General features: G+C 46.2%; 1 protein-coding gene across 6 annotated transcripts in view; it reads right to left on the bottom strand.

The window, feature by feature from the left end:
- SFMBT2 (Scm like with four mbt domains 2) overlaps positions 1–22,008 on the bottom strand; it is a 213,509-nt gene that overhangs the window by 34,376 nt on the left and 157,125 nt on the right. For all 6 annotated transcript variants that reach the window (XM_079108106.1, XM_079108107.1, XM_079108103.1 and 3 more), the window contains 4 exons: positions 15,499–15,612; positions 13,254–13,296; positions 11,066–11,136; positions 9,324–9,463 (listed from right to left, as the gene is read on the bottom strand). In XM_079108106.1, coding sequence (XP_078964232.1) covers positions 9,324–9,463; positions 11,066–11,136; positions 13,254–13,296; positions 15,499–15,612 — 368 coding nt within the window. The remainder of the gene's footprint in view (positions 1–9,323; positions 9,464–11,065; positions 11,137–13,253; positions 13,297–15,498; positions 15,613–22,008) is intronic.

The following is a 22,008-nucleotide window of genomic DNA, read 5'->3' on the forward strand; positions in this document are numbered from 1 at the left end:
GGAGCTTGGGTGCTCTTGTGGGTCATTCCGCAGGGAAAGGAACAAACACTCCAGAGGTGCTCAGCTGACTGAGCCACCCCGTAAACGTGAACCTCCTGTCCCTTCCCCTCCTTCCTTGTGCAATGTCACCACTCAAAAGATTACACAAGCAGAATAGGAATTTTCTTTTCTCTTCACCTTATGACACTGTGTGGTTCCATGCTTTCTTTCCATTTTCCCTCTCACGAAAGCTCACAAAACACCACAAGTATGGTATCTCCAACCTCAACGAGACCACATGAAGTTTCAACAACGGTGCAAGTACAGGCGACCACTAACTAGAAAGTAATTTCTTTAGGTGTCAAAGTTAGAAGAAAACTTTGGAACTCAAGTATGGTTCCCCCGGCTCAAGTGAAGCCGACCGAGTGGGTAAGATTCCCGCCTCAGGGGTCCGATCTGTAGAATGGTATGGACCGTGGATACGGGTCACTATGGGGTAGATTTCAGAGGCAGGGAAACATGAGGGAGAAGATTCTTTCTCTTGAGGGGTTAGAAAGAGGAGCAAGACCAAAAGGAACCTCCACTCTTCCAAGGGACCTGCCTGCTTTCCAGGGGACACGGTTACTAGAACCAGTTTTCTGCAGAAATCAGGGCACATCCAAGGCTCTCTTGGACCAAAAAGATTTCTTCTTCTCAACTTCAAAATCAGAGGGAATGGAGCTAATTTTATGAAAAAGAGTTTCTAAAACCAAAGAGTAAAGAAATACTCTACTTAACCACTCATTTTTCCTGAATGGCGTCTTAGGGAAGACAGTCAAGAGGGATGAAATGGGGAAAGACACGCACTTTGACACCTGGCGTGAACTGCAGAGATTTTATTTTTGTAACCAGAAGGAAGTGGAGAATGTTAATTTAAAAAATGGTTCCTTTGGGCAAGGAGAGTCCGGGGGTTGGAAGCCGCTCTGTGGTGCTGCCCGGTCTCCTAAGTCACGTGGCACTTACCCTACTGTGCATCAAGGCCTAGTTCACCTACAGTGCTGTCCACACCTGGCCTCGCTCCTGAAACTCCTGGGCTTGGAAATGCCACCAGAGTTGAAAGAAGGAAGATGTGCTTGTGAGCTAAAAGAGCAACCTCCTTCTGGCCCACATACCTTCTAATGATGTTAGAGAAAACCTCTTAAAAGTGGGTGTTTCCATTTGTCTCCCCAAAACTGCTGCCCTGTGTGTGTCCCGGGATTGGTGCTGCTTCTGCACTGAGTCCACTCCCCAAACAGTACCTACTGATAACCACCACGCTCATCTCTCCTCTCACTTGTTAGTTCCTAAAGTTTTAATAATAAGGATATTTTGACACACCTTACCCCATCTGGGACGCCTCTGCCTTAGTCACTCTGCTCTCCACCGCTGTTGGCGCTCTCTGTGAGCTGACCCCTGGAGAGAAGGCAGGCCTGGCACCGTCCACTTCCCAGGCCTCCCCTCCCCCAGCACCAATCTGATTCAGAGCCCCTCCTCAAAGGAAGGTAGAATTTCCAGAAATTTCCCACTTCCTGTTCTAAGACCAGCAGGGAACTCTCATTCGGTCCTGCACTGTGACAGAAACCCAGCATCCTAGGACACCCCTCCTGCCCAGAATCCAATTCCTCCCTGTGGCTCCTGTTTTTCCCTCGTCTGACCCAATCTCAAGCTTCCCTTCACTGGGCCCCTAAACTCTGTCACAATGCCCTCTGAACTCATGGCCTCTGTCACAAAATGCCCTTGGCCCTGAACCTCTTCCAGAACATTCTTTCTACCTCGCTGTTTTCCCTTCTGCTCTGGACTGACTGTGTGTCCTTCCCCAGATTTCTCTGTAGGGGGCTAATCCCCAAGCAATGGTGTTAGGAGGTGTGCCTGCAGGAGGGAATTAGAAGAAATCAAGAGGGTGTAGCACGGGGACTAATGCCTTTGCAAGAAGAGACAGGGGGCAGCACATCTGAGGACACAGCAAGGTGGCTCTCTGCAGGCAAAGAGCATTTACCAGGACCTAACCATGCTGGCACTGACCTCGGACTCCCACCCTGCAGACTTCAGCAGATACTTGTCTTAAGATGCCCAGTCATGGGATGCTATGGTGTCCCACGATGACCAGGACACCTTCCCCTCCTGCACGGTCCCTGTCCTCCTCTCTACTGCCTCATTTCCCTTAATGTATTAATGTGCAGTAACATTTCCCTTCTTCAACAAAACAACTCCCCTTCTCCTGCGTCCACGTCATCCACCTCATTTCTCTGCTCCCTCTGATGGTCAAATCCTTCAGATTCAACGACACCCATGGGCTCTTCTTGCTTCCCTTCATCCCCCCTGGTACCCAATCCAATGGGGCTAGAACCTCATGGACTCTAGGAAATATGAAACCATGAGCCAAAATAGACCTTTTTTCTTTCTAAGCCAATTATCTCAGGTGTTGTCACAGTGGCAGAAAGCTGACTAATGTGCTCAGGACCTCCCTATAGCTTATCTTTCCTCTCAATAGGGTCTTTACTCAGAGAGGCCTCCCTCCCTCGAACGTCTCTCCACAATGGCACCCTCCCATATGGCATTTCCAGCCCGCTCACGATGACTTTATTACTACTATAACATGCGACTGGTTTGTTTTCGGTTCATCCCCACTAGAACATAAGCACCAATAAACCAGGGACTTCATCCTGCTGGAATCAGAGCAGCCAGGGTATAAATGGCAATAGGAGGTGCCCAAGAGACCGTGTTTTTGAATTTGTTCAATGAGTTTCAACATGCTCCCAAAAGTTAGATAAAACTGTTTTGTTCATCTAAAAACTAATGACAGGGGCTGGGGTTGGGGCTCAGTGGTAGAGTGCTTGCCTAGCATGTGTGAGGCGCTGGGTTCAAACTTAAGCACCACATAAAAATTAAAAAAATAAAGGTATGTGTCCATCTACAACTAAAAAATTTTTAATAATAATAATAATAATAAAAACTAAGGAATTTGCTCCCAAAATTAAATTGCGGGGGCGGGGAGGCGGCAGTCATTTGCCACTGATTTTCATCACGATGAATCCCATCCTGAGAGGCGATGAGAAAGTTCAACATGTATAACTTGTCTTCTCCGTGGGAAAATAACAAAGAGCCATAACAGCAGAACCTGCTGCCTTTTCTTCCCCCCGCCTTCCCAGACAGTATCAGGCATCATCACAGACCAGGTGTGTGCTATGGTTCACCTGTGCCCGGGAGCTCGGAGCGTTATTCTTAATGGGTTAGCTTATGTCCGGCATTAACTTGAGGCAGCAGCAACAGAAACAACAGAAGACCTTCAAGAGGCGTGTGTGCATCTGAGTTGGATTTTGGTGACTGACTTAACGGTGTGTCAGCGAGGCAAGACTTTTCCTCTGTCCAGTACTCCCTGCAGAGCTTCCTGGTGTGAGACCAGACTCCTCCTGCCTCAGCGCCAACGACCCTCCGTCCACCGACAGACACTCGGCTTCCTTGGGGAGTATCAGGCATCCTCCTCCTCATTTCCATACACAGAGAAGGTGGCTTCAGATTGCTGGCCCTCCAGGTTCCCTCATGAAAGTCTTTCTCGTTAAAAATAAAAGTTAAAGACAGCTCCCAAGAAAACTACTCAAAAGTAAAAAGAAAGAGAAACTAAACAAGCTGCCTCAAAACTCACCAAATGTAGGGGGAAAAACATAATCAAAACTGAGAGATTGAAGGGAAGAGCATAATGGATGAACCATGAAGCAGAAATACAATCTATCAACGCCACCTGAAGCCAGATTCTAAACCGCTTAGGCCCACTGGAAGGTCGCAAGGTGTGGGAGCCAGGAGAAGCAGTCACTGTACCTCTCTGAAGTGGCAGAGGTGGGGGGTCAGGGCATTCTCTGACTGGAGCCACCACAGTCCTTCTGTCGAGGAGGGCCTCAGAGGCTCAGAGAGCAAGCGGGGGAGGCTCCAGCATATACTGGGCACCCCCTGCTCAAGCCTCTTTTGCTTGTCAGTGAAGCAGAGTGGCTGAGCATGAGCCTGGAGACCTGGGACAGCACATCGGATGGCCTGTTTCTGCTTCAGAAAGACTCGATGTTCAGTATTTCCACTCTCTACTGTGATAAGGGACATCGTACTCTTCCTGACTGGCTTGTCTGTCACAACGTCCTGAAGGAACCTCAAAGTCAGACAGTTATTAGATGCCCCAAGTGCAAGACCTTGGCCCCTGTCCACCAGGGAGAGGAGCTGGGCTGGACCTGAGCGGGAGGAACCACAGGAAGTGTGCTGGAGGGAGACCGCCAGTGAGGGGTTCGGCACGGGGTACCTCGAGAAGGCAACTCCCACCCTTGACAAAGCACCAAATAGCACTGGGTTCTGGATTTTAAAAAGAGCTCGAAACCGCTCTACAGAATCTGTCTTTGTTCCAACGTGGCCACTCAGATCCCCACCCACGTATATGTACTTGTGTGGGCTTGTGAGAATAAAGCCCTCCTGTCTGCAGGGGTCTGTCTGCCCACTGAGGTGGGGACCACAGCTCTTGCTCACCAAGACCCCTGGCTCCAGCGCAGAGCCTGGCACAGGAAGCACCAAGGTCCTGGAGGAACGAATGGATGCAATGAAGGGCTGGGTTACACGTCCCTCGCTGCTGGATTGCAGAGCTAGAGAGCTGTGGGTGAGCAGTGGTCTGCCAGATGCTGACTGAATGAACACCTAGCATCTAAGGCCTCAGAGGGGCTGCAGAGACACGGAAAGGAATAGGCATCGGCCAGCAGTGGCTCCTGCAGGCCCTGCATCATCTACTCCTGCACTTCCCGCAGAGCTAGGAAGACCAAAGAAGCAGAGACAGAGATGAAAAACCAAGTACCAGAGTAGCCACCCTGACGCTGGCATCTCAGAATAAAAGACAGGTATGTAAACAGATGATAAGTGGGTGGAAGAGGAGGAAGAAGGCGAGGTAGTGTGTGGCTGCATCTTTCCCATCAGGAACAAGATGCCAGGCTTGGCACAACAGAAGCGCTATCTAGTCTCACTTTTTTGTCTTCTTGTTCTACCCCGTCAAACCCAGTCTCTTGATTATAACTGAATCTGCAGGTCTCATTAGCCTCTCTAATGAGCTCCACTACCTGGGCTGAAAACTTAAACCGGAAGAAGGGATGAGCTCAAAGAAGCTCGTCACTTCCAGTGTCCTGTGTGTCCAGGGTCCACATAGCTTTCTTCTAAGCCTTCTTTGAAACACCAGAAAGAAGGGGGGAAAAAAAACCCCCACCAGGTGTTAAAGTATTATAATGAGGCTATGAGGTGTCTACCCAAAGTTCTTTTTCTTCTTTTTTTAAAAAAATTTTTAAAAATGCATTTTGATTCATTGTAAACAAATGGGGTACAACTTTTCTATGGTTTCTACACGATGTAGATTCAAACCATTCATGTAATCATACACGAATGTCTGTCTCATTCTACCATCTTTCATACTTCTGCCCCCTCCCCCCTCTCATTTCCCTTTATGTAATCCAAAGTTCCTCCGTTCTTCTCTTACCCCCCACCCCTCCGGATCCCATTATGTATCATCACCTTTGGTTTTTGGGGATTGGCTTATTTCACTTAGTATGATATTCTCCAATTCCATCCATTTACCTGCAAATACCATGTTTTTATTCTTCTTTATGTCGGAATAATATTCCATTATATATGTATATCACAGTTCCAAAGTTGTTCTTAATGCAGGAATATTCAGAGGTGAAGTGATTAGGCTATAGGAGTTGTAAACCAATCAGTCCATCCTAGTTTAAATGGACTGAGTGAGTGGTAACTGTAGGCAGGTAGGGTATGGCGGAGGAGTGGATCACGGGGGTATGCCCTGGAAGGGTGCACCTTCCCTGTGACCCTTCCCACCCCCTCTGCTTCCTGACCCCACCATGAGCCGAGCAGTTTTCCTCCTCTGGGCTGCCATATCTTGGACCCAGAGCAATGGAGTCACCCATCTATGGACTGAGACCTCTGAAACCGTGAGCCCCAAATAAAACTTTTCCCCCTAGTTAGGAATTTTGGTCACAGCAATGGAAATGCTGAATAAAACAGAAAGTGTACAACTTTTTGATTTCTCCCCCCTATAGATGTTGCTTTCTTAGACTCCGGGACCCAGGCTGCCCAAAGGCACAGGTCACGTCTGCTGCAGAGCCAAAGCAGTTACAGAGGCGCTAGCAAGTCAACACTTCTGAAAGTGCCGTGACCAGGGTGGAAAGGGATTCCTCGGACTCCCTGAGGAATCGAAACGATAGCCCCCCTCCCTATCTACCCTAATCTTTTGTCATGTGGTACAACAAATTTCATGATCCTACATAGATACACAGTTTATCTTTTGGGGACCCTGACACCCTGGGCATGAGAGCGGAAGGATCTGGGATGGAAATGGATGGTCCCAACTGGCAGTGATCCTACTGAGCCTGCAGCTGCTGTGGTTTATGATAAACATCATCACTGACATCTGGACCTAAGTGGTCCCATCCTCCATGAGCCTGGCCTCACACATCTCATTACATGTCCCAGCACTTGAGGGACAAGGCCTGCTCCAATCTGAGTTCACTGGTAGGAGATGCCTACAGCTGACTGGGCCACCTATTGACTGTTTCCAGCTTCCTGCGGGTCATCTACCTCTTCTCAAGATGCCCTCTCTAGAACAGAGGTCAGATGTGGACTGCCCTCAAGTCTCACACACATAAAGTGAGTGGAGAGACAGTAGCAATCACTCTGCCAGAAAATTCCTCACATCCAGTGCATGGTTGGCTCAGATGCAGCTCGGGATCTTATTTCCCAGACTGCATCTAACCTTCCAGGGACTACTCTGCCCCTGCACCCACAGACATGATCTAGTTCAAGCAGACCAGGCAGATGGGAAACAACTCTCAGTTTACATTTTCTGAGGAAACAAAAGTGTTTAAATTTCTAATACCATCAGTGACCCAAAAAAACAAGGTACTTTGTCTTTGCTTCAATTACTTCATTTTTTTTAAATAAAATGGAGTCTGAAGCCACACAGAGGTCCTGGTGCTGAAGGAAGAGCATTAGCATAAATATTGGCTGGTGGAACTTTTATTTTCCTTACACTCACAGAGCTGAAGCAAGCGCTTGCTTTTTTCTTTCTTTCTTCCTGCATGCATTTTCTAAACATCAGCAAAAAACCACTTTTGTCATCAGAAAGCTGCTCTGGCCTGGCTTTTAAGTTTGGTGGCTGGCACCCATCAGAGAATTGGCTGGGGATAACTATTTTTGATTTGGAAAAAAAAGTCATTTATTAAATTAAAATGGCCAGCCCCTACAGAGAAGCTGAGGCCAAAGCCATGTGGTTGACTGACACAGTTGGCAGATAATGGAGCTCATGTTAAAAGCTGGAATGTGCTATGCCCACCAAGCTTGCAGGCAGCTTCAAAGAAACCCACCCATTCACTGTGTGTTCCCTTTCCATGCCGTGACCTGTCACTCGTAACCAACACAGGCAGACAGCATTGATATGATTGCCGTCCATCCACAGGCTGGGGCTAAAGAAAGGCACTCCTCACGGAGGGTCTCATATCACTGAGTCAGAAATTCTCATGCCTAATCCCAGTCTGATTTCTTTCTGGATGTAGTTCCCTGTTTGCAGGAATGTACACAGAATACCAATGGATACAGTCAGGGTTAACTGGTGGGCCAACCGTTTCGCCACACCCAGAGCAATGCCGCACATGCTGCCCTTGCCCATAATCCCCATTTTTCTTTAGCTCTGAATCCATTATCTATGGAGTCTTCCTGCCACTCTGGATGAGCATGATCCACAGTGCCCAGCTGTATTAAATGAAAGTAGCCCCAACCTGCTGCTGAGTGAGCGGGGCCAAAGGGCACGTCCAGAGGCCAGGGCTGCACGAGACTCTTGGTGTAAACGTGGGCACTGCCTGTGCTGGCCCTTGGTCTTGCTCCCGTCTCCGGTGCTGCAAGTGTCCTGTCCTTCCCTCTCTCCAGCCCCCTGACCCTCCAGGCTCCAGCCTTCCCTCCACCTGCAGCAGGTACCTGTGTCACCTCCCTACTCGCTGCACGTGACCCCAATGCTGTCTCACAGCATCTGCGCCAGCCCTTGCCACAGCACCTGGGAAGTGCCAGCCACATTCAATTCATCTGCTCATCTTTCCCACTTGGCTGGAAGCTCGCTTGGGGATGGGACCACCTGTCAAATACTCTCTGTGCACAATGCTCCCTCGGAAATACTCACAATAGCCAGGTCCAGTTCTCACACGTTTCTTCTAAACCACAGCCCCTGCATTCTCCCCGAAACAGATATTGCTTCCAAATATATGGAGGATTTTAACTACTAAGACCACCAATGGCCTCTGACTTTATTTCTCTTTAAGCCCACGAGATGCTCTTGGGCTGAGGGAGATGCTTCCGCGTAGTGACATTCTGAGGGGTCCCTGTCACTCAGAGCGTCAGGTCCATGTTGCCTAGGATGCTGAAGAAGGCCTCTCGCAGCGGTCTCCTCTGACCTGCTTGGGCCTCACACTGACGCACCAGGATAGCCAGGCTCCCTCTGTTTTTCTCTTCAAAATGTAACATACACTTTTGTACCTGTTACTTATCACCATAGCAGGTCCCCCTCCACCAGCCGTACCTGAGCTTCCTTTGCCAACAGGTCACCTGTGTGACCTTCTTGCCCTTGCTGCACAATGAAGATTATACTCACTCTGCCCAAGCCACATCAAATGGCACCCATCATGTTCTGTCACTTTCTTGCCTCTGCTCCTCTCTCGAAACTCCCTTACTGATTTCTAAAGTGCAACAGAGAGAAGACCTCTGACATCCCCTCCATCTGCCTCTATCTGCAGGTCACCTCTCAAGGTCAGGACAGAAATAGAGTGACGTGTGGCCCGGGTTGTGCTGGACAAAGTCAGGGCACAAACCTCACTCGTGTACCCAGAGACCCGCTAAGTGGTATGGAAGGATGGGATGAAAGAGACGCCACCACCACCCAGCTGAGGAGCAACATACTCTGCTGCCTCCAAGGTCCCCTGTGCCTTTCCAAGCTGGGTGCTCCCTGAGAAGCCCCGGCTTCTCGGCCTGAAGCCCCCACTCCACTCCTCCTCCTGTCTTCCCAAAGCATTTTATTTAACCCTACTGCAACATGTCCCCCAACGTCGTGGGAGGAAAGGAGGTGTGCTGGACTGGGAGCCTTTTGTGGGGCGGGAACATCGTTTGTCTCTAGATTTCAGCCCTCGCCATGACGGCAAGGAGGTGCTGGATTAACGTGCGCTGAACTGACTCAAATGTCGAGCATCCCTCACACACTGCGCCTGCGGCCTACAGATCTGTTACTACGAGCTGACAGGGATTGTGTCCTGCTTTACCTCTTTAAGAACCAGCACACACTTGCCGGGCCCCACCGACTGAGGTAGCTCTGCGATCCTGCCTTTGTTCAGGTAGGGGCCTGAGAAACACCGGTGGTTGATGAACAGCTGCGGGCAGCAGTACTTCCCGTTGACGGTTCCTGCAGGGGAGACAACACAGCAGATGCTTTGGATCTCCATTCTGGGACTTAGCGGGACAAGAGGCACATGTGTGATCTGCTTAGTCAGCAAAGTCATCTCGAGTGGCTGTCCAGGGTCGTGACTGATGGGGAATCCAGAGTTACAAAAGAGAGGGGACTGTGAATAGCCAGGACCCGAGGGCCAACACTGCTGGAACGCTAATTAGGGAACCTCATTTTCTTCCAAATTGTGACAGAGCAGTGGAGAAAAACAGATGATTTTCTACTTTGGAGAAAGGGGTACTGTGTCCAAGTATCAGGACATTTTATAATCATGATGATACCTTAAAAGTTACAATGATTTTTTCCACCATAGACACAAACTTTTCTGTGGACTGGGCAGTATTCAAGACACACAAGGAGATATAAAGACTATGACAAGGTCAACGCAGGTGTCATGCAGTTCAAGATCACGCATATGTCCTGGCTTAAATCTGCATTACCCTTATTCTTCCAACTCAGTGAACAGGGCACACTGTCGGTCTTTCCCTGTCTCAAGTGGCCATAGCAAAAGTAGAATAATTAAATGATAAGCTCTCACTCTGATGTTTCTTGATGTTTATGAACAGAATGAGGTTCCAGTTTTGACTAAGGGACTCCCTCTCGCTCCAGCTCCTGCCCCAAGCTAAGCTACGCCATTAGTGGTATTTCTGGACAAGTGCTGCTATTAATTTGGGATGGTCATTTAATAGGAAGGCCTGTTTTCATAAGAACCAACAGGTAGCAGGTAGAAATGTCATTCCTCTGGATATAAAAAGAAAGGAGTGAAATTACCATTGACTATGAAAGGGTAGCTGGTATGGTTCTTTAAAGACCATAAATCAAGTTCACAGATGCATTTACATAGAATTTTTTGGTAGGATTACCCTGCCCAAACCATAGGAAAAAAAAAAGTTTAGTTAAGTCTACTCATTAAACCGCTCTGTTTACTACAAAGATAAGTTCAACTAATAGGACTCTTCCATGGCATATAGCTTTAAATCCTGGAATGCAGAGCAGATTTCATTTTAGCACAGAAAACAAAATTCTGAATCAAGTATTACCTAAGGCAAAAACGTGTCTACTCTCAGATTTGGTAGTCAAACAGTAGTTTAAAAAAGACTTCACAACCAGCTATTCAAACTCAGAGGGTTTTAACAAAAAAAATCAAAAGCCAGTGGGAACTTAAGTAATAATCACTAGGGAGAAAATGCAAGTGACATTGTGATAAAATGTCAAAAAAGGAATGCCTGACGGTGATATTTTCATCTCTTTCCTGTCCTGCACAGGCGTCAGTACTACACAGTGCCAAGCTGGCTCATATATCCAAGCAGCACATGGATCCTTTTCTGCAGACCAGACCACCTATCTAGGGCTACTGACTAACAAACAGAAGAGAAGAAGTAAAGATACGCTAGTTTAGAAATTTTACAAAAGTAGCTACCTGTTCATGAGTTGTAACAGAGAAAAGGAGAATAGGCTCAAAGTTGAGAGACACTCACTGAGACCTACAAATACATGCATGTCTCCACTCACAGTCAAAAACTGGAAAGGGACAGAAAGCCCTCGGTGGGACCCAATTACCTGTGGAGTCCAGGTGAGGGTATAAGCAAAGGTCATGAGGTATTTTCTCAACAGGCACTGTGGATGGCGATCTGTGGATAAAGAGAGCAAACCGCCATGAGTCACAAGCTTAGGGAGAAACAAGGACATTCTGAAGTTTCCTCAGAACATAAAGTAGACTATTCCAGAAATCGAAGACAAGAACGTCGTAAGACAGGATGTGTGCATAACACAGCTCCACAAGACCAGAGGAAAAGACTCTTTCGGAAAGGTTGCTCTCAAATCCTTTTCTGACCATAAAAAGCTGAAGGCACATCTGCCTCCGAGTGGCCGTCACTGATACGAGTTTCTTCTGGGCTGGGCTTGCCTTCTCATGCCACAGAACTGCCATAATGGTTTCAATTTTATTTTAGACATGAAGAAAGACACCCTTACATTTAATCAAAGTCAGATTCTTCCTCTGCAACGTTTAATTGAAAACCACTTTCCAATAACTTGGGTTTCTAACCTCTGTGAATTATGGCCACACTAAAAAGAAGACTTTAAAAAAAGAAACCCTATGAACTGATGATTCTCAAAATGTGAAGCAGGCTTACTCTAACAGCTCCGTTACAGTTCCATTTGTTTGTTTATGTATTTATTGTGCAGTACTGGGGATTGAACCCAGAGGCCCTCTAGCATTGAGCCACGTCCCCGGCCCTTTTTATTACTTTTTTTGTTTTGAGACAAGTTCTTAGTAAGGTAAGTAGCCCGGCCTGGCCTCGAACTTATGATTCTGCTGCCTCAGTTTCCTGAGTTGCTGGGATTACGGTGTGAGCCACCATACCCAGCTTACAGCTCAGTTTAAAAGATGCTGAATAAATATATTTTCTTAAATGTAGCCTTAGGGGAAAAGAACAGAGACAGGTTTCCTAGGGACTGCCCCTCCCCCACAAGGCTGGCAATATGGAAACCACAGAGGTGAAAAGTTCCACACAATCAAAGTAGACATCACGACAGAGCATACAGGGGTCATCTACAGCAATGGTTCTCAAAGTGTGGTCCCCACGCCCACAGTGTTGACATCACCCTGGAACTTGTTAGAAATGCAGATCCTCAGGCCACCCTGGACATCCCAAATCAAAAACACTGGGGACGGGGCCTAGCGACCTGTCCTCTCCTGAGCTCTCTACATGACTGACACATGTAAAGAGTGAGAACTATTCATCCAAAGACTGCAAATTTGGATTTGATTATGGGTCTATTATTAATTACGTTAGGTAGATAAAATGGAATCAGGTTACGACCCTGATACACTATATTTTCGAAATGAATGCATAAAAATGTATCCACAGGACTGTTATTCTCATTCAAATAACAATGCTGTTATTGTTTAGTTTTACTGCATTTAAATTTAAACCTGAGTTTGTGAGAAATGCTGTTTTCAGTTAACTTTCTATCCCCCTATAGTTTTTATTTACCTAAGCAAACACAATTACTTGTGATGGAATGCACATTTTGGCCTATTTTAAATATTTCACAACATATAAAAGGGCTGGCAGCCAGTTACAACTTTTCAAAGATATACTGCTCATGTCCACACCACACCCTGACTAACCCTCTTCCCTGATAACAGTACTAGTGAAATGGGGTGGGGGGCAACCTACCTTTGTTTAATAATTAAGATCCAATTTTTTTTTCATGTGGGAATCTGATTTAATCTTCACAAAACCCTGGGAAATAGGTATTTACAAGGGTGGCTGCTGAGATATGGAGAACTAAAGCAGCTGGCTCAGGCACATCCAGCGGGAAGCACCCAAGTTGGGGGGACACTGAATCCTTTGTCTCCAGTCCTGGTCACGGCTGGAGAGATGGGGAAGAAGCTCCAGGTTCGGAAGAGGGGCTGTGCGTCCAAACCACACTGTCATGCAGGTCCCAGAGGGCACTCAGAATCAGCGAGTGGGTTTGGAATATTTTTCAGGTGTGCTGAGGTGAAACAGAGAATAAGCAATGGCAGCCTGGACTACAAGCACCTGTGGGAGCCGGCACTGCATTGTGCACATAGTAGGTGCACAGGAAGTCATGGTAGCTACACTTGACTGTCACATTTACTCGTTCACCACTGTCAGCTGCTCTCTAATCACAAGTCATGCTTCCGATCCTCTGCAAAGAAACTGATTTACCATACGGTTTTGGAGGGAAAAAAAAAAAGGAAAGAACGTCAACCTACTGTTTTTCTGGCTGCACAACTGCAATCTTTCTTTTCTTTTGGGCTGTAAAACAGACGAAATGTGGAAAGACAGAAAGAAAAATCACATTGTTAGTGGGGCAAAAGCATTTTTTAAAAAATGACTTAGCGTAAAGTTATGCCCATTTTAGAGTCCCTCTTTAAATAATGACAAGTTATTGTAGTCAAGACACCATTTTATATTAATCTCCTCTAGCATAAAACAGGGACTCATCAGGCATGAGATCTTAATAGAACCTGGTACATTTAATCTTATCACTACACTGGCTACTTTATGTTGAAAGGTGCTCTTAATAAGAAAGAAAAAAAGAGTACAGATATTGTACCTCACATCAGTGTGCAAGCATGATGATCCAGAATGATCTTTCCCCAGAAGCTGTGATAAGGCAAATAATGCTACACTGACGTAATCCCCCAAATGAACCTCAGAGGCCTGCATTTCAACTAGAATATTGAATTACTGGAAGGAGTAGTGGTTAACAAATACATCTAGTCAAATATTGACATAAATCAGCAAATAATGATTTTTTTGGATAAGAACACTTCCAGTTTATATTTCTATCCAATTATATTTCTATATTACTATCACCTTAACAAAAATAGACCAGAGCTTTTGGCACCTATTAATCTTGGCTCAGAGAATCCTGTGCCTTCCAATGTAAGTATGAATTAATTCCACCAATACTTCGAAAGCTGTGAGAGTCTGGCAGGGTAGAGTCAGAGTTTGCCTGCTTAAAGCATAAAAGTATGGATAATAATGAATGCAAGAATTAATGAAATACTCAAAGAAATCTTTACCCATTCTTCACTCTCTTTGGAATTTGATTCTAGTATTTCTATAAAAAGTACAAACTTTTATGATCTCCAAGGTGGAAAAGGAGTATAGAATGACTTGTCTAACTCAGCCTGGAGCTGAGGGTGGGAAGCCTGATTATATGGTACCCTAGTAAGGAGCCAAGCCCCAGGGATAAATAAAGAGGCAACGCTATAATGTTTCAACCAACATGTGATTTTGCTCCAGAAAAGCTGAAAGCACTTGCAGCTCCCCCCCCCCCCATCCATGTGCAGGAGGGAGGGAAGAGATACAGGGGGCTATCAGGTTCTATCTTAGTCACAACAAGGATAAAAAGGACTGAGTGCAGCCACAAGGCAGACCCCGGGGAAGATATTACTGGATGAGTTTGATCCAGTTAGTCTTATCTTCTCCTCACTTTAAAATATTTCTAATTGTTGAATGCAGGATAACCGTTTGAATCTTAGGGACATGCTCTCCCCACTTAGGATGATGCAGACTCTTAAGCAGCTCTGTAGTCAGTGAAAGGATAATGTTCTATACTGCTCTGGGTGAATATGGAGGAGGGAGACCCTTCAAAATCTGTGGACATCAGGGCTGTGAAGCCCACTAGGTGATGGAACTCAGTTCACAGCAATGTCCTCAGAAGAAAAGCAACTGTACCATGACACAGGGTGCTGGGAAGAAGCAGAGCTGGCATGCAAATTCCACAAAGAGAACAGCAGAAAGGCAATCTCTTTAATGGAAAGGCGAAACCCACAGTCTCTGAGAACTCATAACCTCTGAGGTACTTTAGGGTGGGAGGACAAATGCAAAGATTTATTAAGATTTTGAAGCAGTACCATTTGATGATAATGACCCATAATATAATAACATGTTGAAACCACTGTTGTATGTATGTCTGTGTGTGCATGCTGCTGTGTGCTGTTCAACTACAAATAACTGGTTTTACTTGGTATTTCTGTGTTCAAAAGGATGTGAGTAACACACTTTTTTAATGTACGGTTGAAATCTCACTGACTAATTAGCGCTATGAGCAGGTTCAATATTTCTAAGTAGTTTGGTAAATTATGGGGACTAAGTGTGGTTCCTTTACAGGAAATTGCAAGAGAAAAATGAGATCATTCTAAGAAATGATAATATAAAAACATGGTATCCAATTTAATATTTATCCTATCAACATAATGGATTACACACAAAACTGGAAGTAAGAATTTCAGATATTTTTTTCTCTGCATCTCTCTGGGAACTTCAGTAGCTTCTCTGCTATATGTCTTGGTTTATAAACCTGTGGAATCATCCAAACGTTCATCTCATGCAGACTCTTGAAGAAGAATAGAGAAAAAACCGGTGCTATGTTGGACCATCTAAAGCCTAGTTGTTCACCAGATCACACATGCTCTGTCACCATCTATTCAACTGAGCAACACTCACAGACTGTCTTGTGTGGTGTCGTCAAAGGGTAAGAATTAGCTTCACACCAGCCCACTGGGAAGATATCCATAGATTCCACATCGACAATGACCTCTGGCACAGGAGTCTGCAGACCTGCCATGCAAGAAACAGAAACAGTAAGTATCAGCAAAGAAACGGGAAAATAAGAGAGCATCCCAAAGACTGAGAAATACGTTCCTTCAAATGTTAAAAAAAAAAAAAAAGAAAGAAAATTGATAGTATGTCAGACATGACTTTAAGGAGCCTGTAGTCCTGTGACACATATAAATGCTTGAATTATACAACAGTGAGCAGATAACAGGGTTCAAAAATAAGTAGGGGCTTGGAAAAGAGAGACACTTCCCCCTGAAGATGGGGAGGGAGGAGGACTCAGGAAACACTCCATCAGAGTCAAATAGTCTGAAAGGAACAGAGCCTCCTCCGAGGGCAGCTGAGAAATCGAGAAAACGTTCGATTTTTCGATTGGTGGAGCTTGGGGTGGGGGCCACGGGGCACACGTGTAAGCCCCCATGCCATGCTTCCCCGACTCCAAGCAAAGATCAACCAAATCGTCCAACCTGACAGCTCAAAGCAGCTGCTGAACGGATGCCACTTATTAGGAGCGGGGCCTGGAGACAAGGCGCTTCCTCCAGGGAACTTGTTAACTCCTCAGCTGGCCCCGAGCCGCTGACTGCGAACTCAGTTTGTGGTCTCAGAGTCTGGCCGTGTCACACAGACGCTGTTTACGCGGGAATGTCTTCTTAGGGCGATCTGCCCGACCATCACATCCTGTCTCCCAAACCCAGTCATGCCCTCTGATAACCCGGTATCGCAGCCAGGAAAAGGGAAAGACCCAGAAATCTGGATGCGACTGCAGCCTACGTTTCAAGGAGTGCTGGCCACAGAACAAATTTGGAAACCAGCCCGTTAGTTATAAGAAGAAAATTCTACCCTGAATCAATAGTTCTTAAGGAAAAACACGGCAAGGGAGAAATCCCTGAACCAGGAATCAAAAGAGAAGAGCTCTTCATAGAGAGTGATTCCCGGGCTCTGACCACCTCCTCCAGTTTGCTCTGGCTTCCTCGCTGACAACCAAGAGGAAAACACCACAGTAAACCCCGTCAGACGCGTGTCAGCACATGACACCTGGAAATGTGCAATCACTCCCGCCATGAAATGATCATTCAGGAAACTACACAAGATGGTCCTCACTGCACTGTTAGGACCACGGCGACCTCCTCACTTTTCACCCTAAAGCAGACACTGTGAAAACCAAGTACGTTATTTGGTACGTACGGGCTGCTAATTTAGTGTGAAATCAATGCGCTGGTGAATATCCAGAACCCCAACACAGGCGTGTTATGATTAGTTATTGTGAACTTTTGACTGGTTCTCAAAGAAACCAACTAGCTTCCTATCTGCTTAATTCTATCATTTCAAGGCTGTATAAGTTAAAGGAATGGAAGGAGGTTTATAGGGCTTAATTTTCAATGAAGTTGAACAAATAGATATCATTTTTGCCTAATATCATATGATTCGGTCAGTATGAACTTAATTGCTAAAGGAATCATCAAATCAACATCAAACACGATGTTCAAATAGACAGAAGATGAAAACGCTCTCCCTCGCTTCCGAGGTGGCTGTGACTGCCCCGTCCTGCAGGGCTCCCGAGTCTCCAGAGGACCAGCGAAAGGGCCAGGGGATGTTTCTCAGCACCAGGCCACTTTCTCTGCTTCAGACTCATTAATATAGTGTGTGCTTCTCAGTGATGCGACCATTTTGCCAACAGGTTAAATTCATCCACCAGAAACATTTGTATTGCCAGATTTGTGTTTAGCTGCAAGTAAGATTTTCAAGGTCATTTGAAGCAGCGCTTCAAAAGGAAGCACACAGTGAACTTCAGCTCCAAGTCCTCCTAAACTGTTTTTCATCTTTGATGTTCTGCTAGTGCAAACATCACATCACATTAAAGCTTCGGTATATGCTTACATACAGTGAGGACATTAACATGCCACATCATCTTTAGGATTGTTTGATCATACTTCCCATTTAACTAGGTTGTACCAGCTTAGAGGTGCCAGTCCCCTTTTCTCAAGTGACTTAATAGCCCTGCCTTCCTTTCAGCCAAATCTAGCCCACAAAGATACCTATTAAGTGTGGATGGAAATATGAGTGATTTATCAACCAGGAAAGTTTTCCCAACCCCGGAACTTTTCAAATCCCATTCTTATTTCTTTTTACCAATCTTGTAAACTTAGATACCTCTGACCAGACTCACAATAGTCTTTTAAAACAAACCCATTATTTTCCAAGACTGGGAACCCAATAGCTTACAAAATTATCCATTAAAATGAGCACAAAGCTCCTCCTTGGTCATTCTAGCAGATATGCAATGCACCTATGCAAAGCTGGATGGGTCACTAAAGATCAATACGTTTTTATCATTTTATAGAAAAGGTCCCTCAAGAACAGCACAAGATCATACGCAATCTTTGTCTAAGCTGCACCCTATCAGAACAGAATCCACTTGTCCATTCTTATGCAGAATGTTCATCCCAAAATTCATTAGGAAGCTGAAATCTCCTTCTATGGCAAAGTGTCTAAATACAGTAGGGTCTGTCCAAATGGTGGCATATTCCCCAGGCATAAAAAAGAATGAGAAACCTGTGTGTAGACTTATGTGTAAACATCTTCAAGATGTATTCTGGAGTAAGAAAAAGCTGCGTGCTGAACCCTAGGCAGGCAGAGTGTGCTGGGAAGGGATAAATAACATATATTCATATGTGATAAAATAAATCTGGAGGAAAATGCAACAAACTAACTGGGAAAGGAGCCAGGTGGCCAGGGGACAGGGAATCAAAGAGGAGGGAGAATATGACCAAAGGTACTTTTGCTGTGTTGAATTTTCTATTTTATAACAACAACCTTCACGACCTCCTGAATCACAACAACACAACAAAAGAGAAGAAAGGAAGAATCCCACATGCAAATTCGGTACTGCCTTTGAGGCCAGACTCATGAAGAGAAAGTCACCATTAAAGAAAATAAAACTAAACCACAATGAATCATTTCACTATATGTTTCCATACTCACAAAATAAACTGACAAAGAATGTAACTTCTGTGAGAATCACAGTGAAACCTTAAAATAATCCTACTTTCCATCCCATCTTCGGAGGATTTTGTTCTCAATTCAGCAGATTACAAAGTTCCTCTTGTCCTTGTCATTGGGGGGGCTTTGTAGGACAGCTCAACCCAACCAAAGACACAGAGCAGGGCCTTCAGGTCAGTGACCTTCTGTAGCCAGAAGGTCAAGATGAAAAATGGAGCTGAGGGGGGGTCTTCAGTGTGTTCCTAGGAACACAATCCTGCCAGACTCCCCCAGTTACATGGTCACTTCACTTCCTGCACATGGCGGGAGTGGGCTAGTGAGTGCCGTGAGCAAGAGAAATCGGACGGAGAATGGCCCATAGTCCACCTCGAGGAAGGAAAATGACTCATTTACTTCAGCAATGGAGTCGGAACAACCTCTTCATCTCAGTTAAAGCCCCGGATGAGAAGGAAGGTGAGCGTGTTTAAGGAAACGAGCCAACCCCGCTAAACATCCGACTGAGACCCATAGGGCACACCAAATGCTGGCAGGTTCAGGGGTGAGATGAAAGGGAAAAGGGTGAGAAGAATGAAAAGAGGGTCTGACTGTCCCCCAGCAAGGAAGGGCAGGGCACTGGACACCCTGCCCGCCGCCTGCCAGGCCTGTCCCTCTACAGATGCCAAGCCATGAGTTGGCTCTCAGAACACCCCTTTGTCAGCCTTGCAGCCAAACTCCAAAGGAAGAAAGCACGGGCAAAACTGTGGCTGGCAAGATCAAGGTATCAGAGAAAAGATGGTCTGAGAGCAAGCAAGAGGAAGGGAATAAAAGGTGTCTATGTGGGGTGTGTGTGTATGTGTGTGTGTAGAGGGCGAGAGATACTCGCACAATAGCAAACACAGCCCTTAGTTTGGACCACATTCTCACAATACTAAAAAAAAATTTAAAAAATTAAAAACAGGGTCTATTTTCATCCCCATTTTATAGATGAGCAAACGGAGGCACAGGAAAAGCTGGACCACTTGGTCAGAGCAGATCTGAGCCTGGGCGCTCTAGCTCAGGGCCTTAGAAGGCATTTGAGGTGAGCAGCCCTAGTTTCTTACCCCTGGTGTGGGGCTGTCTGGAATCTGCTCCTTCCTAGGAGGTCCCTATGTCCCACACGCAGAATTCCGATTATCAAGCAGAAGGAGGAGCCAGATAACCCTGTCTCTGTAGGTAGGTGCACAGGCTCCGGTTCTGTCTCCAGGGCTCCTGCCTCTTGGGAACCTGGTCACCTAGAAGTCACAGTCATCCCAATGGCAGCTGGGAACCCCAACCTTGACTTTGGTTCCTCTGCATAGCCTCTGGAGAGTGAGTCCCCCCGCCTGTCATCCACAGCCTTACAAATGACTCACGTTCTGCTGAAGACAGGCAGAGCCGGTAACGGTCCTGGCCAGAACACAAGTTTGGTCCTATTAACCGTCTCTTCCCACAGGCAGCTCCTGCTCTGGGGTCACTTTCTCATCTGTCCAGGTAACACTGCAACCACGGCCTAACGCCAGGAAGCAGTCTCTCCCACAAATGTTTGACGGAGGCCACACCATTTTTTTTTAAAGATGTTAAAACCACCCACGCTGGCTTAGAATATAATTATTTTCACATTTGCATTTTCCCTTGTTTCATTTTTGCAAGTGTATGCAAAATGCTTATTAACTACCTGACTTTTTCGCAAATTATGGAAAGGCTTAATAAAGAAAGGGCTGTCGATTGTCCCTAGTCTCCTGCACACAGAAGGTTGGGTCAAACAGGTTTCTCTAAGCCGAAACACCCTGCCTGTTTGACCTATTAGAGTTCTTTGCAAAATCCAGTGTGCACAGGAGTCATGGGGGTGCATGGTTTGGAGGTGCAGATTCCCAGCCCTTGCTCCCAGGGACTTGGATGCAGCCCCAGGAATGTGCATTTTAATAGGACCCCAGTGGATTCTGATGTGGAGGGTCTTGAACTGGAACCAAGCCAAGCATAGGGAAAAAGTGATCAAGGGGTTTTTGAATTTCAGCCTCAAAGTGCAAAATATCTCACCCTCTCAAAATTCCACTGGAAAAACAGTATTTCTTCAGACTACGCCATCTTAAAACAGCATTTTGTTCAGAAACAGGCATCTTACTTATTCCTCATGTCTATTCAGTGAACGTTTAGGAAGCAAAGCGCACACGATGTCTTGTACCAACACTGCTGTGTGAGCTGCTGAGACAGGAAGAGAGCCCTGTGTAATGGCTGAGCGCACCCACACCCACATCACGGTGCTCACAGACCCAAAGAGAGTTCCTTCCTGATGGAGCATGGCCTCCAAAGATGAGATGTGCTCACTCAACCTCCACTGACTGAGCACTTAGATGACGTGCCAGAGACGACTCCCAACGCCCGCAGCTGGTCCCAGGACCGCCCTGGAAGGCAGGGTCTGTCATTACACACATTTTACAGAGCTGAACAAGTAAGAAGGGAGACTGTAAACTCAGAAAGGACCCAAGACACACACCCACCCCCACCCCAGTCCAGGAACATGGCAGTTAAATGCCATGCCACGGAATTTAGACTTGAATTTGTGAGAAATACACTCAATGAATATTGCAAGGAAGGCATGACTGTATTTCACAAAGGTGACTCTCAGAGCCCCAGGAAGATGGCAGAGGGGAGCAGTTAGGAGACCAGTGGGATTATAAGAGAAAGGGGGACAAAGTCCTGAATCGCGGTGTGGCAGTGAACAGAGAACACAGACGAGACAGGGCCAAAGTAACAAATGGGTTACGAAGGGTCCTGGAAGAGCTAATAGTCAAAAATTATTTTAGAGCTTCGAACTTGGATGATTTCCTGGTTTCCAACTTGGGCAGATAATGGTGCCACTGAGCTGGCAGGACAGTGAGGAAGAGCAGATGCGGGTTGTATTGAAGCAGACACACGAGGCATTCGGCAGGTGGTATGGTAAGATGGGGTGATGAGTGTGCCCGCTGTCGGTGTGGGGTACTCGGATTCGTTGACACAGAGTGGCCATCTGAAGTCATGGAGAAAGTGAGACTGTGCAGAGAGGTGACAAGGAAGACCTTGAAGAGTCCTGAACTTTACACAGGTGGAACTCAGAACAAAGGCGAAACCAAGAAAACTCATCTAAGAAGCAGGAGACAGAGGGAAGACACACCTGCCTTACCCAGGTTTCTTGAGGAACAGGAGGAGAGACTTTAAAGGAGGGGCTGACAAAGATCAAATGCTGCTGAGAGGACAGGAAATGGGCTAGAGGTGGAGGGTCACAAATGACAAAGGAGCGATTGACATAAAAAGAAAACTTCACAAGTAAAAACAAAACAAACAAAAAAATGAGAACCAACCCACCAGAGCAAGAGATGCAGGACACACTAACCCTCTTGCCCAGGGGTAAAGAGGGTGTCCCAG

Source organism: Sciurus vulgaris (assembly GCF_902686455.1).
Source record: "Sciurus vulgaris genome assembly, chromosome: 12".
Lineage (NCBI taxonomy): Eukaryota > Metazoa > Chordata > Mammalia > Rodentia > Sciuridae > Sciurus > Sciurus vulgaris.